General features: G+C 39.6%; 1 protein-coding gene and 1 non-coding gene across 12 annotated transcripts in view; both read left to right on the top strand.

Moving 5' to 3' along the window:
* Nucleotides 1-15421, top strand: part of TTC3 (tetratricopeptide repeat domain 3) — a 125468-nt gene that overhangs the window by 82877 nt on the left and 27170 nt on the right. For all 11 annotated transcript variants that reach the window (XM_066259391.1, XM_066259401.1, XM_066259402.1 and 8 more), the window contains 3 exons: nucleotides 6668-7733; nucleotides 9279-9344; nucleotides 11495-11644. In XM_066259391.1, the coding sequence (XP_066115488.1) occupies nucleotides 6668-7733; nucleotides 9279-9344; nucleotides 11495-11644 (1282 nt within the window). The remainder of the gene's footprint in view (nucleotides 1-6667; nucleotides 7734-9278; nucleotides 9345-11494; nucleotides 11645-15421) is intronic.
* TRNAS-AGA (transfer RNA serine (anticodon AGA)) lies at nucleotides 12704-12779 on the top strand. The gene has a single exon. It is a non-coding gene; the product is annotated as a tRNA-Ser (tRNA).

Genomic DNA, 15421 nt, shown 5'->3' with positions numbered 1-15421 from the left:
TTTAGTTTGATATAGTCCAATTTGTTTATCCTGTCCATTATTTCACTTGCCCGTGGAGATAGATCGGCAAATATATTGCTGCGAGAGATGTCAGAGAGCTTACTGCCTATGTTTTCTTCTAAGATGCTTATGGTTTTACAGCCTACATTTAAGTCTTTTATCCATTTTGAGTTTATTTTTGTGAATGATGTAAGTTGGTGGTCTAGTTTCATTTTTTTGCAGATAGCTGTTCAATTTTCCCAACGCCATTTGTTGAAGAGCTGTCTTTACTCCAATGAATGCTCTTACCTCCTTTGTCAAATACCAGTTGTCCATAAAAGTGTGGGTTTATTTCTGGGTTCTTAGTTCTGTTCCATTGATCTATATGCCTGTTCTTATGCCAATACCAGGCTGTTTTGAGTACAATGGCCTTATAGTATAACTTGATATCCGGAAGTGTAATACCACCCACTTTATTCCTCCTTTTCAAGATTGCTGAGGCTATTCCTGTTCTCTTTTGGTTCCATATAAATTTTTGGAATATGTATTCTATATCTTTGAAGTAAGTCATTCGTATTTTAATTGGTATTGCATTGACTTTATAAATTACTTTGGGTAATGTAGACATTTTAATGATGTTTATTCTTCCTAACCATGAGCACGGTATATGTTTCCACTTGTTTGTATCTTCCCTGATTTCTTTTATCAATGTTTTATAATTTTCCAAGTACAAGTCTTTAATCTCTCTGGTTAAATTTATTCCTGGGTACTTTATTTTTTTGGTTGCAATGGTGAAGGGAATTGTATCCTTAATTTCTCTTTCTGACAGTTCATTGTTAGTGTATAAAAATGCCTCTAATTTCTGAGTATTAATTTTATATCCTGCCACCTTGCTGAATTCATTTATCAGGTACAGTAGTTTTTTGACTGAGATTTTAGGATTTTCTATATACAATATCATATCATCTGCAAATAATGATAGTTTTAATTCTTTTCCAATTTGGATGCCTTTTATTTCTTTTTCTTGTCTGATTGCTGTGGCTAGGACTTCTAGAACTATGTGGAATAAGAGTAGTGAAAAGGGGCACTCCTGCCATGTTCCTGATCTTAAGGGGATTGCTTTTAATTTTTGCCCATTATGATGTTAGCTGCAGATTTGTCATAGATGGCTTTTATCATGTTGAGATATGTTCCCTGTATTCCCACTTTACTGAGAGTTTTGATCATGAATGGGTGCTGGATTTTATCAAATGCTTTTTCTGCATCTACTGAAATTATCATGTGGTTTTTCTCCTTCCTTTTGGTTATTTGATGAATCACACTGATTGATTTGCGAATATTGTTCAGCCTTGCCTCCCCAAAATAAATCCCACTTGATCGTGGTGTATGATTTTTTTCATATATTGCTGGATCCAGTTGGCTAATATTTTTGTTGAGGATTTTAACATCTAAATTCATCAGGAATATTGGCCTATAATTTTCTTTCTTTGTGTTGTCTTTGCCTGGTTTTGGAATCAGAATTATACTCACCTCATAAAAGGAGCTTGGAAGTCTTCCTTCCTCTTGAATTTTTTGAAATAGCTTGAGAAGGATAAGAGTTAGTTCTTCTTTGAATATTTGGTAGAATTCACTTGTGAAGCCATCAGCCCCAGGACTTTTCTTTTTTGGGAGTTTTTTGATAACTGTTTCAATCTCATTTGTTGTAATTGATCTGTTTAGGTTTTCTGATTCTTCCAGATTAATTTTTGGAAGAATATATGTTTCAGTGAATTTGTCCATTTCATCTAGGTTGTCTAGTTTTATGGCGTACAGTTCTTCATAGTATTTTCTTACAATATTTTGTATTTTTGTTGTGTCAGTTGTTATTTCTCCACTCTCATTTCTAATTTTATTTATTTCAGTCCTCTCTTTTTTTCTTGGTGAGTCTGGTTAAAGGTTCATTGATCTTGTTTACATTTACAAAGAAGTAGCTCCTGGTTTCATTGATCCTCTATATTGTTTCTTTAGCCTCTATGTCATTTATTTCTGCTTTGTTCTTTATTATTTCCTTCCTTCTACTAGCTCTGGGCTTTACTTGATGTTCTTTTTCTAGTTCTTTTAGATGCTGGATCAAGTTGTTTATTTGAGCTTTTTCTAGCTTTTTCTTTTTTTTTGTATACAGAGACAGAGAGAGAGTCAGAGAGAAGGACAGATAGGGACAGACAGACAGGAACGGAGAGAGATGAGAAGCATCAGTCATTAGTTTTTTGTTTCGACACCTTAGTTGTTCATTGATTGCTTTCTCATATGTGCCTTGATCAGGGGCCTTTAGCAGACCGAGTAACCCCTTGTTCGAGCCAGTGACCTCAGGTCCAAGCTGGTGAGCTTTGCTCAAACCAGATGAGCCTGCGCTCAAGCTGGCAACCTTGGGGTCTTGAACCTGGGTCCTCCACATTCCAGTCCGATACTCTATTGACTGCGCCACCACCTGGTCAGGCATCTAGCTTCTTAAGGTATTCCTGTAATGCTATGAACTTCCCTCTCAGGACTGCTTTTGCTGTGTCCCATAAATTTTGAGTTGATGTATGCTCATAATCATTCGTTTCTAGGGATTTTAAAATTTCTTCTTTGATCTCATTGTTATCCCATTCATTATTTAATAACATGCTTTTAGTTTCTAAGTGTTTGAGTATTTTTCAGTTTTTCTGTTGGGCTTGATTTCTAGCTTCATGCCATTGTGATCAGAGAAAGTGCTCGATATGATTTCAATCTTCTTAAATTTGTTGAGACCACTTTTGTGCCCTAACATGTGGTCTATCGTAGAGAATGTACCATGAGCACTTCAAAAGAATGTATATTGTGCTGCTTTAGGGTGAAAGGTTCTGAAGATATCTATTAAATCAAGTTGATCTAGTATGTCCTTTAAGTCTGCTGTTTCTTTGTTAATTTTCTTTCTTGAGGATCTATCTAGTGATGTTAGTGGAGTATTGAAATTCCCTACTTTTATAGTATTGTTGTTGATTTCGCTCTTTAAATCCATCAAAATCTGCTTTATATATTTAGGTGCTCCTATATTAGGTGCGTAGATATTTGTAATGGTTATATCTTCTTGTTGGATTGCTCCCTTTATCATTATATAGTAACTTTCTTTATCTCTTACTATAGCCTTTGTTTTAAAGTCCATTTTGTCTGATATAAGTATTGCTACCCCAGCTTTTTTTTCATTTCCATTTGCGTGAAATATTTTTTTCCATCCTTTTATCTTCAGTCTATGTGCAGCATTTGTTTTAAGGTGTGTCTCTTGTACACAGCATATGTGTGGGTCCTGTTTTCTTATCCACACAGCTACCCTATGTCTTTTGATTGGATCATTTAATCCATTTACATTTAAGGTTATTATTGATATGTAGTTTATTGCCATTTTATTCTTTAAAACTGTATTCTTCTTGTGCTATATTCTTTTTCTCATTTGATCTGTTTACAACAGGCCCCTTAGCATTTCTTGCAGCCTTGGTTTGGTTGTAGTGAATTCCTTGAGTTTTATTTTGGTCTGGAAAGCTTTTTTTTTTTCTCCTCAATTTTTTTTTTTTTTTTTTTGTATTTTTATGAAGCTGGAAACGGGGAGAGACAGTCAGACAGACTCCTGCATGCACCTGACCGGGATCCACCTGGCACGCCCACCAGGGGCGACGCTCTGCTCACCAGAGGGCGATGCTCTGCCCCTCCGGGCCATCACTCTGCCGCGACCAGAGCCACTCTAGCGCCTGGGGTAGAGGCCAAGGAGCCATCCCCAGCGCCCGGGCCATCTTTGCTCCAATGGAGCCTTGACTGCAGGAGGGGAAGAGAGAGACAGAGAGGAAGGAGGGGGGGTGGAGAAGCAAATGGATGCTTCTCCTATGTGCCCTAGCTGGGAATCGAACCCGGGTCCCCCGCACGCCAGGCCGACGCTCTACTGCTGAGCCAACCGGCCAGGGCCTCTCCTTCAATTTTAAACGATAGCCTTGCTGGATAAAGTAGTCTTAGTTGTAGGCTCTTGTTCTGCATTACTTTGAATATTTCTTGCCATTCCCTTCTGGCCTCACGTGTTTCTGTTAGAAGTCGGAAGTCATCCTTATGGGGGCTCCTTTGTAGGTGAAAGTCTTTTTTTCTCTAGCAGCTTTTAATATTTTCTCTTTCTCACTTAGCTTTGGTATTTTAATTATGATGTGTCTTGGTGTAGATTTCTTTGGGTTTCTCTTTAATGGAGTTCTCTGTGCTTCTTGAACTTGTAAGATTTTTTTTTTGCCTTAATTGAGGGAAGTTCTCAGCTATGATATATTTGAACAACGTCTCTATCCCTTGTTCTCTCTTCTTCAGGAACCCCTATGATGTGGATGTTATTTCTCTTCATGTCACAGAGCTCTTTTAGAGTTTCCTCAGACTTTTTGAGTCTCTTTTCTTTTTTTCTGCTCTGCTTCCGTGCCTTTATTTATCTTGTCCTCTAACTTGCTGATTCGATTCTCCGCTTCATCCATCCTGCTTTTAATTCCTTCCATTGTGTTCTTCATTTCTGAAATTGTATTTTTCATTTCAGACTGATTCTTTTTTATTATTTCAATGTCCTTTTATATTTGCTATCTCTTTATTTAGGTGTTCGTAATGACCATCTATTGTTCTTCTAATATCTTTGAGCATCCTAACAATCATTATTTTAAACTCTGCATCTGGTAATTTGGTTATATCTGACTCATTCAGGTTCTTTTCTGGGGATTTCTCTTGATTCATTTGTGTTGCATTTCTCTGCCTTCTCATTTTGTCAGTCTCAGTGTGCCTTCTTCAGTGTTCCTTGGTTGAAGAGTCCTCTTAGTTTAGTCCAAAGTTGGTTTTTCCCGATGATTTTCTTAAAGTTAGTTTGTAATCCACTTTGGTTCTGGGAGGTGGAAGTTGGTATGTCCGCCTACTCCATCGCCATCTTGTCTTCTCCAGGAGCTTGCTTCTTAAAGAATTTATTATCGTTATTAGTGGGAAGAAATTGAACAACTTTATGAGAAAAAAATAGGCTGATTTGTTTGTATTTGGGGTAGACTTTGTCTTGTAGTAGGGCAAAGTCAGTAAGTTATATGGAGTCACCTCAAAGCATAATTCTTTCTTTAAATTTTCAAAAGTAAACGTGATGATCAGCTGAAGAATGATTTTTTTTATTGGCTGATGGATAAAAGAAAGAAAAGTTTAACTAAACTTTTGAGTATAAAAGGAGGGTAGGGTAGAAAAACGATTAGGAGTCAAGAATACTGGGATGATTTCTGTTAATTAACTTTTTATGTATTTCACTTTAAATTAGGGGACTGAACTGACTTATTCTTTATGGCCCCCTTCTATTGCCAGTATTTTATAATTAAATAGTTGAATTAAAGTTCAAGAGGTAGTATTCTGCATTTAGTTTTTTTTTAACACCTTTTTGGGTAGTGTTCATTAGTTTAATTGGGCAACCAAGAGTAAGGTTAAACACTGCAATATTGTAGAAAATATAGTCCTATCATGCAGCTTACAAATAGCAGGAGAGCTAAATTGATCATTGGTCAGTTCACAATGTGTCCCACGGGAAAAGGACTGTGAAATAGGTATCATGAGCTCATAGAAAACAGTGATTTTCAAGGGAGTACAATGAGAATACAAGGGTGGGAATGCTTTCTGGAGTGTTTTTCCCATTCATGTCCTTTTCTATTGTGTTGACAGTGACATGCACTGGCCCAATGAAAGGCCATCAGTGACCATGTAAGGTACTAATGGTTTCATCCAATTATGAAAGTATACATGCACCTGTGAACATATATACAGAACTATTAATAATACCTCTGGTATAATTAATTTTTTGTAGTCTTATTTTTAGTCCTGTTAAGCACAGTGTGCATGCCCAGTGTGTCCTTCTGGTTCTGAAGCACAGGAACACTGTTCCTGTTAGAGTCTAAGGCAGGGGTCTTTAAACTACGGCCCACAGGCCGCATGCGGCCGGCGCCCGCCGCACTTCTGGAAGGGGCACCTCTTTCACTGGTGGTCAGTGAGAGGAGCATAGTTCCCATTGAAATACTGGTCAGTTTGTTGATTTAAATTTCCTTGTTCTTTATTTTAAATATTGTATTTGTTCCTGTTTTGTTTTTTTTTACTTTAAAAAAAGATATGTGCAGTGTGCATAGGGATTTGTTCATAGTTTTTTTTTTATAGTCCGGCCCTCCAGTGGTCTGAGGGACAGTGAACTGGCCCCCTGTGTAAAAAGTTTGGGGATCCCTGGTCTAAGGCTTGGAGGAAGGGCAGGTGATGCAACAGGAGATGGATTTGTACTGGGAAGAAGGTGAAATGATGCTGTCATCTTTCATTGGAGCTTTTGTTGCCTTCATGTCTGCTAAACAGCCGTGGCAGCTCCACTGTTGTATGCTGATGGATGGATGGGTATAATCCCTGTTACACAGTGAATTATGAAGATGTCGAATTTGTGCTATTCTGGACCCGGTGTTTATCTTACAGAGACAAGTGTTCACAGCCAGAAAAGTGGATAGAGTTGAGATTCATTTTAGATTGTACTTCAAATAATACAACTCCTTGGGGAGGAGTTGAGATTAGCTGGAAGTGAAATAGTGTTTGCTCTGGCAGAATTTGGGGGGAAATATATTTTTTAATGAACATGTACAAGTACTTTCTCATAATAACTTATGTAAATGCAAATTTTTCCAAGTTATTTCTCTCAGTTGTTGGAGGAACATGGTCCCTTGAATATGAGTAACAAAATGTTCTCTGAAGAATATGAATTCTTCCCAGAAGAAACTCGAAAGATATTAAAAAATGCCGGGGGCTTGAAATCTTTCCTCCTGGGATGTCCTCGCTTTGTTGTGATTGACAACTGTATTGCTTTGAAGAAAATTGCATCACGGCTCAAGAAAAAGAGAAAGAAGAAGAACATCAAGACAAAAGTAGAAGAAATGTCAAAAACAGGGGAGTATTTGCGAGTTAAACTGCCACTGAATCCAACCGCGAGAGAATTTAAACCAGATGTGATGTCCAAACCAGTGTCCAGTTTATCGTCAACACCAGCTTCTGAGGATGTACAACCCAGTCCTGTCTCTGCCGATTCTCCCAAACCAGCCTGTGAAGCTGAGACACCGAAACCAGTATCTGAGGATTCTTGCAGATCAGTTTCTAAGGATGAGAAACCCAAGGAGGTCTCTCCCGATTCTCCCAAACCAGTCTCTGAGGATGCAAGTCACCAGGAAGCCTCCTCTAGTTCCTCCAAGCCAGTTCCCGAGGATGTGAAAGCAGCCTATTGGACTCAAGCCCATCTGGTCACAGGATACTGCACATATCTTCCTTTTATGGGATTTGACATTTCCCAGGCACCAACAACATACATAAGCGTGTTACCAACTCTGCCCCAGTACACTAACGTCTACACACCTCTGGCCACCATTTCTTCCGAGTATCAGTTGCAAAGATCAGTACCAGTGGTGCCATCTTTTATAGCCAGTGACAGGCCAGATGAATGTGCTACTGTCTATTTTGAGGATCCTCATTTGGATGCTGAGCGTGCCCCTGGCAACCAGATTGCCTCTGAAATGCAGATCCTTCAGGACTCCTTGGAGGTCTCAGTAAAGTCACAGAGCGGCATGGAGGGTGCTGATCCAGCCCATAGTGAGCTTTGCGGAGATGATGGTCACTGTGGACATGTTGCCCATGAGCAGGAACCAGACCTGGAAAGGACCGATGATAGTACACAGGTCCCACATTCACTAGTGGTTGCTGTACAGGTAAGACTGACATAGAAAAAAGTCACCTAATACTGAAGTTAATCTTTTTTCATTGCCATAATATTTACTAAATTTTCTTTTAAATGATTGACTATATAATGATTCCTAAAGCTTTCACCTGAAAATGTTTTTAAAATATTCCTTTTGTAGGGCATGACAAGTAATCTTGTCAGAAAGAATTTTGGGGCCTACTAAATAAGACCCTTGTTTTCCACTCTAGTTTTGCTCCAGTTGAGAAGTAAGGTGGAGGAATCAGTAGATGGAGCCAAAACATCACCTTAGTGACTATTACAGGCACAGTAGAGGATGTGGCTCTTCCTGTAGAGAGTGTCTGTCCTACCAGCAACCCCCAACACACTGCTCACCCAGCCAGTCCCAGCACTGCGGGCCAGCGGCCTCCCAGTGTGCCATGCCTGCCCCCTAGGACTTCCTGAGCAGAGAAGGAGGAATAATGGACTTTATGCTCGTTTGGCTCCCAGAGGAAGTAAAACAGAGTCTGGTCTGCACATGCTCAGTTTCTTCTACAAAAATAGGGCTGGCATAAAGGAATTAAGAGACAACCAGATAGAAACAGGAGAGAGGGGAATAAAAGTTTTTTCCCAACAAGCATAGAAATACATTTAGGTTCCTCTGTAGTTAATGATAGAGCATGAGTTCATTAAACCCTTATTGGATTATCCTTCTAAGTTTTCTGTTTTCTAGAAAGTATTGAAAAAATATGTTAAGAGTAATGAGTCAAAATTATTTTTATTTTGTTCCTAAAATAAAATAGCCTGGTAGCTCAGTTGGTTAGAGCATTGTTCCCATATACCAAGATAGCAGGTTCGATCCCTGGTCAGAGCACATATAAGAATCAACCAAAGAATGCATGCATAAGTGGAACAACAAATCAGTGTCTGTCTGACTCTTGCGTTCTCTCTCTCCTTCCCTCTTGCCCTGCCCCTCTCCCCTTTTTTCTCTAAAATCAATAAATTAAAAACATATTTTTAGTTTTTTTTTTAATTTAGAAAAATTTAATGGGGTGACATTGATTAATAAGGGTACATAGGTTTCAGGTGAATGTCTCTATAGCATTTGAACTGATTGTATGATGTACGCATCACCTAAAGTCAAATCATTGTCCGTCACCGTATACTTGTCCCTCTTTATTTCCTTCCCCCACACCCTTCCCTCACACCCCCCTCCCCCAGTAACCACTTTACTTTTGTCTATGTCCAGGAGTCTCAGTTTTATATCTCACCTGTGTGTGAAATCCATACAGTTCTTAGCTTTTCCTGATTTACTTATTTTATTCAGTATAATGTTCTCAAGGTCCATCCATGTTGTCGTAAATGGCAGTATGTCATCGTTTGCATTTTTACTAGTTATAAGTGCTAGCTCTTCCTAATACAAATATCTATAGAAAGCATAGAATGTTATCTAAATTGTCAAAAAAAGAAAACTTCCAAAGATTGTGAGCATGTTTTTAAATGTCATTACATAATGGATTTATTTTACTAGAGCTGTTTAGATGGATTGACTTTGAGTATTTGTTTTGCCCCAAAGGTGTCTGGGAATATAACACATCAAGAAGTCAATACTGAGCCATACGTTCCTTTTGAGGCACAACAAGTGAGTTGGAATTGTATCAATCTGTTTAAAGGTTTAAATTTCACTAATTTTACTAGATGGGAATGACTAACTAGAACTATTTTGGAACCATCAAATTTCACATAAAATGTTATCATGGAATAAGCTTTAGAACACAACCCAAAATATTACTGTTTTGTTTTTATTGTTGAAATTTGGGAAGGAGAGGCAGAGGAAAAGGTAAGTTTTTTTCCTAGTGTATTTATTTCACAGTATAATGGCTTTATTGGTATAATGAGCCTCGGTTAATTTATTCACATGAATGATATAGAAAGCATTATAAAGACCAGCACTTTTTAATGAATGATTAAATTAGAGAATCTATTAATATAACTTACTATGCTAATAATATACCGAGAAAAGTCATTTCGTAAATTCCACAGTTGCTAAAGGTACTGGCTAAAACTCAAGTTTCTTTCTTGACTAAAACTCAATAAAATGGGGGTAGATGAATACCTCTCAGCATGCCAGTGTCTTTCTCTTTAAGGCAAAGCTGTCGTCTCACTTAAAGGTGAAACATCACCATTAGTATTTACTATTATCCTGAACATACCAGCTGACAAAAGAGAAAGAAAAAAAGATTGTAAACGAAGAGCTAAAAGTATGTATTACTATTATCAGAGGCTCAGATTTTTGACCTGGAAAATCCAAAACGATCACCTGAAAACCCAATACCAAAATGTAAGAAAATTCAGAAAGATGATTGGACACAGTACTTCCATGTACAAACAACAACCTGTTGCAAAGTATACTAGAAGAAAAAATTTCATTTGCGATAATAACAAAAAAGATAAAATACTTAAATCTATGAAAGAAAACTTTAAGATGCTATGGAGAAACACACGTCTTAAATGAAAACATGTTGACTAGGAAGACCTACTATTGTGAAGTGATTGGGTCTCCCTAAGCTTTAATTTAATACAGTCACAGTATAAACATGAACAGCACATACTCGTTATATGTTGCTACATAACAAGGTACCTTAAAACCTAATGGTTTAAAACAGCAATAAACATTATCTCACAGCTTCTAAATCAGGTCAAGATGAGCTGGGTCTTCTGGGGATCTCTTAGGAGCTACAGTCAGGATATGGACCAGACCTCAGTTGTCTGCCAGGGGTAACTGGGGTGGAGCTTCTACCTCCAGGCTGGCTCATTCATGTGGCTGGAAGAGGGGTGCTGGCTGTTGGCAAGAGGCTTCAGTTCCTGGCCTGTGGACCTCCCCATAGGGCGGCTTCAGTGTCCTTAAGGGATCTGGCTTTCCTGGAATGGATGATTCAAGGCCAAATAGCAATGTCTAAGAAAATCTACTTTAGGAAGTCACACTCTTTTTACTTCTGTGTTCTCTTGGCCACACAAACCAGCCCACCAACCCTAATAACATTGTAGGGAGAGGGTTATACGAAAGCACGGATACCAAGAGGTGAGGATCACGGGGACTACTTGGTCGCCGAGTTTCAGCAGTGTGAACGGTTCTAAAGCGCTGACGTAAACGATACACATCACAGTAGGGCTGGTTTTGTTTTTTAAGCTGGTTTAAGACATAGTTGTATAACTGAAAACAATTCATTGATAGTATTTTAACCTGCTTTTTAATAAGCCAACTATCCATTTAAACACTTAAAAGTAGGGTCAAAGTTGCCTGACCTGTGGTGGCACAGTGGATAAAGTGTTGACCTGGAATTCTGAGGTCGCTGGTTTGAAACCTTGGGCTTGCCTGGTCAAGGCACATATGGGAGTTGATGCTTCCTGCTCCTCCCCCCTTCTCTATCTCTGTCTCTCTTCTCTAAAATGAATAAAAAATTAAAAAAGTTAAAAGACTATGAAAAAAAAAGTAGGATCAAAGTAAGTTCTGTTCATATCTAAAATATGCATAATATACAGTTTTTTAAGCCTAAAATAGTTCTTGATGGTAGTTGTGGAGAATGACTTTCACATCACTTGATTTAATGAATCCTTTTAAAAACAAGTATTCAGAACTAATTATAGCACAGATTGAAACATTTCATTATGAATTTCAGTAATATGGGTAACTTTATTTTAAAATTCTTATTCTCCTTTGTTTAAGAGTTCAGAACAAGATCAGAAATAGGCATAACTACTTTAATAGATAATTTTGTAACTTACTTTTAGGGGGATATTTCACAGATTGAAAAAGAGTACCAAATTTTACAAGAGCAGCTTAAGGAAGCATGTGAAAATTATGAACAGAGAAAACTCCAGGGTTCAGAAGAGACCAGGGACCTGGAAGACAAGGTGAAGAGGAACGTAGAAGAAAACGAGGTAATTCTATCGAAAACCTCTCTGTAATAGTCTGGCATACTTAGAACTGTACTTGTGCCACGCAGTTAGGTGAGTTTTGGCATTGTTGGCTGAACAATGTATTTGTTCTTAATATTGCTTATTTCAAATTTCTCTGTCATGTATTAAAATGACAGTGTTTATTTTTGTTTGCTTGTTTTGTTTTTTATGCAGTGTTTTAGAGCCTCTGCAAGTTACCACATAAGAAAAGACCTGTGAATCGGGGTTTTCATTTACCTGTAATTCATTTTGCTTGATTAACCAAAACTATTTTCTGATGACTCAGTTCTGAGTTAAATTTCTGTTTATATGGAGAGATAGTGTAGCATTCATGGTTCAGAGTGTGAGGCCTGGAGTCAGACCGGCTGGTTGCAGACCCAGGCTTGGTTCCACCCCTGTTCTGATTGTGGGCAAGTTACATACATAACTTCTCTGTGCTTTATTCCTTATCTGGAAAATCTGGGTAATAACAGCTGTGTTTGTGTAGGATTAGATTAATACATACTTGTAAAGCACTTACAGCTGCCTGGTGTGTAGTAGGGGCTCCGTAAGTGCTGACTGCACTATTAATACTGCTACCACCATCTTCCTCTTGCTCCCGGGGAAGGGAGAGAACGACACGTGGAGCTTGTGCACACCGGAACTCAAAGGCAGCCAGAGTGTCATACTGAGTCCGCTCGTCTTGAAGTTTGTTAGCTAAGACTGATCATCAGTTTTAGGTAACTGCTATTAGAGTAATACTGATTAGTGGCAAAGCCAGATTGAATTGGGGGGAAAGATGTGAGGAAATCATGGTGTGTTTCTTTTTGTTTTATTATTATTTAAATTTCTTTTTTCCATTTGGTTTGAAGGAGAAAGAGCGAGAGAATGAAGCATCAATTTGTTCTACTTAGTACCATTTACTTGTGTACTCATTGGCTGCTTCTCATATGTGCCCTGACCGGGGATCAAACCCATGACCTCTGCGTGCCAGGCCAGCATTATCCACTGAGCAACCTGGTCAGGGCCACAGTGCATTTCTTTTTAAAACCTAAGGTCTTAGCCCTGGCCGATTGGCTCAGCGGTAGAGCGTCGGCCTAGAGTGCGGAGGACCCGGGTTCGATTCCCGGCCAGGGCACACAGGAGAAGCGCCCATTTGCTTCTCCACCCCTCCGCTGCGCTTTCCTCTCTGTCTCTCTCTTCCCCTCCCGCAGCCAAGGCTCCATTGGAGCAAAGATGGCCCGGGCGCTGGGGATGGCTCTGTGGCCTCTGCCTCAGGCGTTAGAGTGGCTCTGGTCGCAACATGGCGACGCCCAGGATGGGCAGAGCATCGCCCCCTGGTGGGCAGAGCGTCGCCCCTGGTGGGCGTGCCGGGTGGATCCCGGTCGGGCGCATGCGGGAGTCTGTCTGACTGTCTCTCCCTGTTTCCAGCTTCAGGAAAAAAAAAAAAAAAAAAAAAAAAAAAAATTAACAGGGCCTAAAGAAATACTCAATAAATATAAAAAAACAAAACAAAACAAAAAAACCTAAGGTCTTCTGTACAGAGGTGACAAAGGGACGGTAGTCATTTAAGAAAGGAAGAACTTGTTCTAGGAGTCTAGATCAATAGCAGGTAACGTGTTGACTAGAATAAAATTAGCTTAGTGGGCCCTTCATCAGGAAGCTCATTTGTTGAGATTCAAGTATACCTAGAAGAAAAGGGACAGTTTGAACATGTAACTATTATAAGATTCCTTAGGACCTGTTTACACTTGGGATGGGCCCAAGAAAGATTCGAAGGATGAAGATGTTAGAAGGAACCAGGGATTCCTGCTCAGTTGCCTGGTTGGATGAGGTCTTAAAAGAAAATATTATTATAAACTTCATATTGGCTGAGGAAGATTCAGTTTTAGTAACTCTGTATGGGAATGCCACAGCTGCCACACTAATGAGAACAGATTGGGGACACCGCCACATGAGGTGGCATCTGATAGGAGGTTTGCTTGTCCAGGTCTGAACTGTGGTCTCTCTGCCCCTATCTCTGTGGTTCATCAGGACTCTTTCTCCGTGCACTTAGCCAGGAAGCAACAGCTCAGCCCACAGGAGCAAGGCCGCGAGAGGGCCACCCTTCCCTCCACTGGGGCCCAGGCCCTGGAGCGCCTCTTCACTTGGCAACGCCGCTGGGTCTGCTTCCATGCCATAGTGCTCAAGAGTGTAGTCAGTCTTTTTTCAAAGAGCCATGTTTTATCCTCCAAATTAGAAGCCTGTTAGGTTTTTACACTTCCGATATAAAATGTATATCAGGATAATTTGCTTACCTGAGCTCTTTACATTGGTGCCTAGCAGGTTAGATTTAGGCATGGCCATTTCTTCTTTAACCAGACTTGACCAGGCAGTGGCGCAGTGCATAGAGCATTGAACTGGAATGCTGAGGGCCCAGGTTCGAAACCCCGAGGTTGCTGGCTTGAGTGCGGGCTCACCAGCTTGAGCACTGGGTCGCTGGTTTGAGCGTGGGATCATACATGACCCCATGGTCGCTGGTTTTAGCCCAAGGTCACTGGCTTGAGCCCAGGGTCGCTGGCTCGGGTAGAGCCCCCCAGTCAAGGCACATATGAGAAGCAATCAAGAACAACTAAGGTGCCACAACTATGAATTGATGCTTCTCACCTCTCTCTTCATTTCTTGTCTGTTTCTGTCTCTCACTCTCGCTCTCTCTTGCCGAAAAAGAAAGAAAGAAGTTTGTGGTTTTTATAGATCTTTCTTGTGGCCTTTGACTCTCGAGATTACTGAGGTTATGAGCTAACTGACTTTTAACTTTTACTTTCAAGTGACTTGATACTCATTTGCATGGGGTGGATGCAACAGCCTTCTTGCCTTGTAGAGAAGAGAGAGAGGCAGTGATAAGTAGTAGCAAATCACATCTAAGTACTTAGGCAGTATAGTCAACTCCTGGGCTGAAACCAGCACACATACTAGCTTTGTGACCTTGGACAATTTAATCAATCTCTGCAACCCTCAGTTTCCTCATTAGTAATATAATCTCTACTTCATAGGTTTGTGAGGACTCAGGACTACTTGGAAAAGTGTAGGAGATAGCCAGAGATATTAAATATAGTAATAGGAAGAATTTTCCCATTCAAAATGCCAGTAATGCTCCTGTTGAGAAAAATCAGTTATTTACAAAATACATGAAGAGTGCTTAGCATATATTAAGCATTAATAAAAATCTGAGCTAGCTACTGTATATAGCTGATGGGGTTTTTGAGCTAAGAGTGGCCCTAATAGATAATGAGGCCAGTTACCAATTCTTTGCCAAAGGAAAGCAGCTACTGTGCAGCCTGTCTCCTGTCATTTGGACGCACCTCCAGCCTGCAGCTGGCAGGTTGCTGCTGGTGCAATATTGCTCAAATCCATATGTTTTTTTGTTTTATTACCTAAAATTCACATAATGTAAAATTCACCATTTTAATCAGTTCACTATTTAAAAGTATGAATTCATTGGTTTTCATATTTACAGTGTTGTGTGACCATTAACAGCTATCTGGTTTCAGAATCGTTTTTATTACCCCAAAAAAGAAACCCTGTACCTATTAGGCACTTACTCACCATTTCCTCTAGGACCTGTGTCCTTAATGTGCCTTAACAAGACTTTTCTAAAGCTAAGATGGGTATTTGGTTGACATTGGTTCTTAAAACACAGTCAAAATAACTTTGGGCCAGGATGATTGATGCAGGAGGATTTTTGAACATTGTTCTTTCCTGCATTAGAGCAGAATCCTGGCCCACCTGCCAGAACTCCTC

Source organism: Saccopteryx bilineata, chromosome 2 (assembly GCF_036850765.1).
Source record: "Saccopteryx bilineata isolate mSacBil1 chromosome 2, mSacBil1_pri_phased_curated, whole genome shotgun sequence".
NCBI classification, from domain to species: domain Eukaryota; kingdom Metazoa; phylum Chordata; class Mammalia; order Chiroptera; family Emballonuridae; genus Saccopteryx; species Saccopteryx bilineata.
The sequence above is the reverse complement of the archived record's forward strand: the minus strand, read 5'-3'. Positions and strand labels throughout refer to the sequence as shown.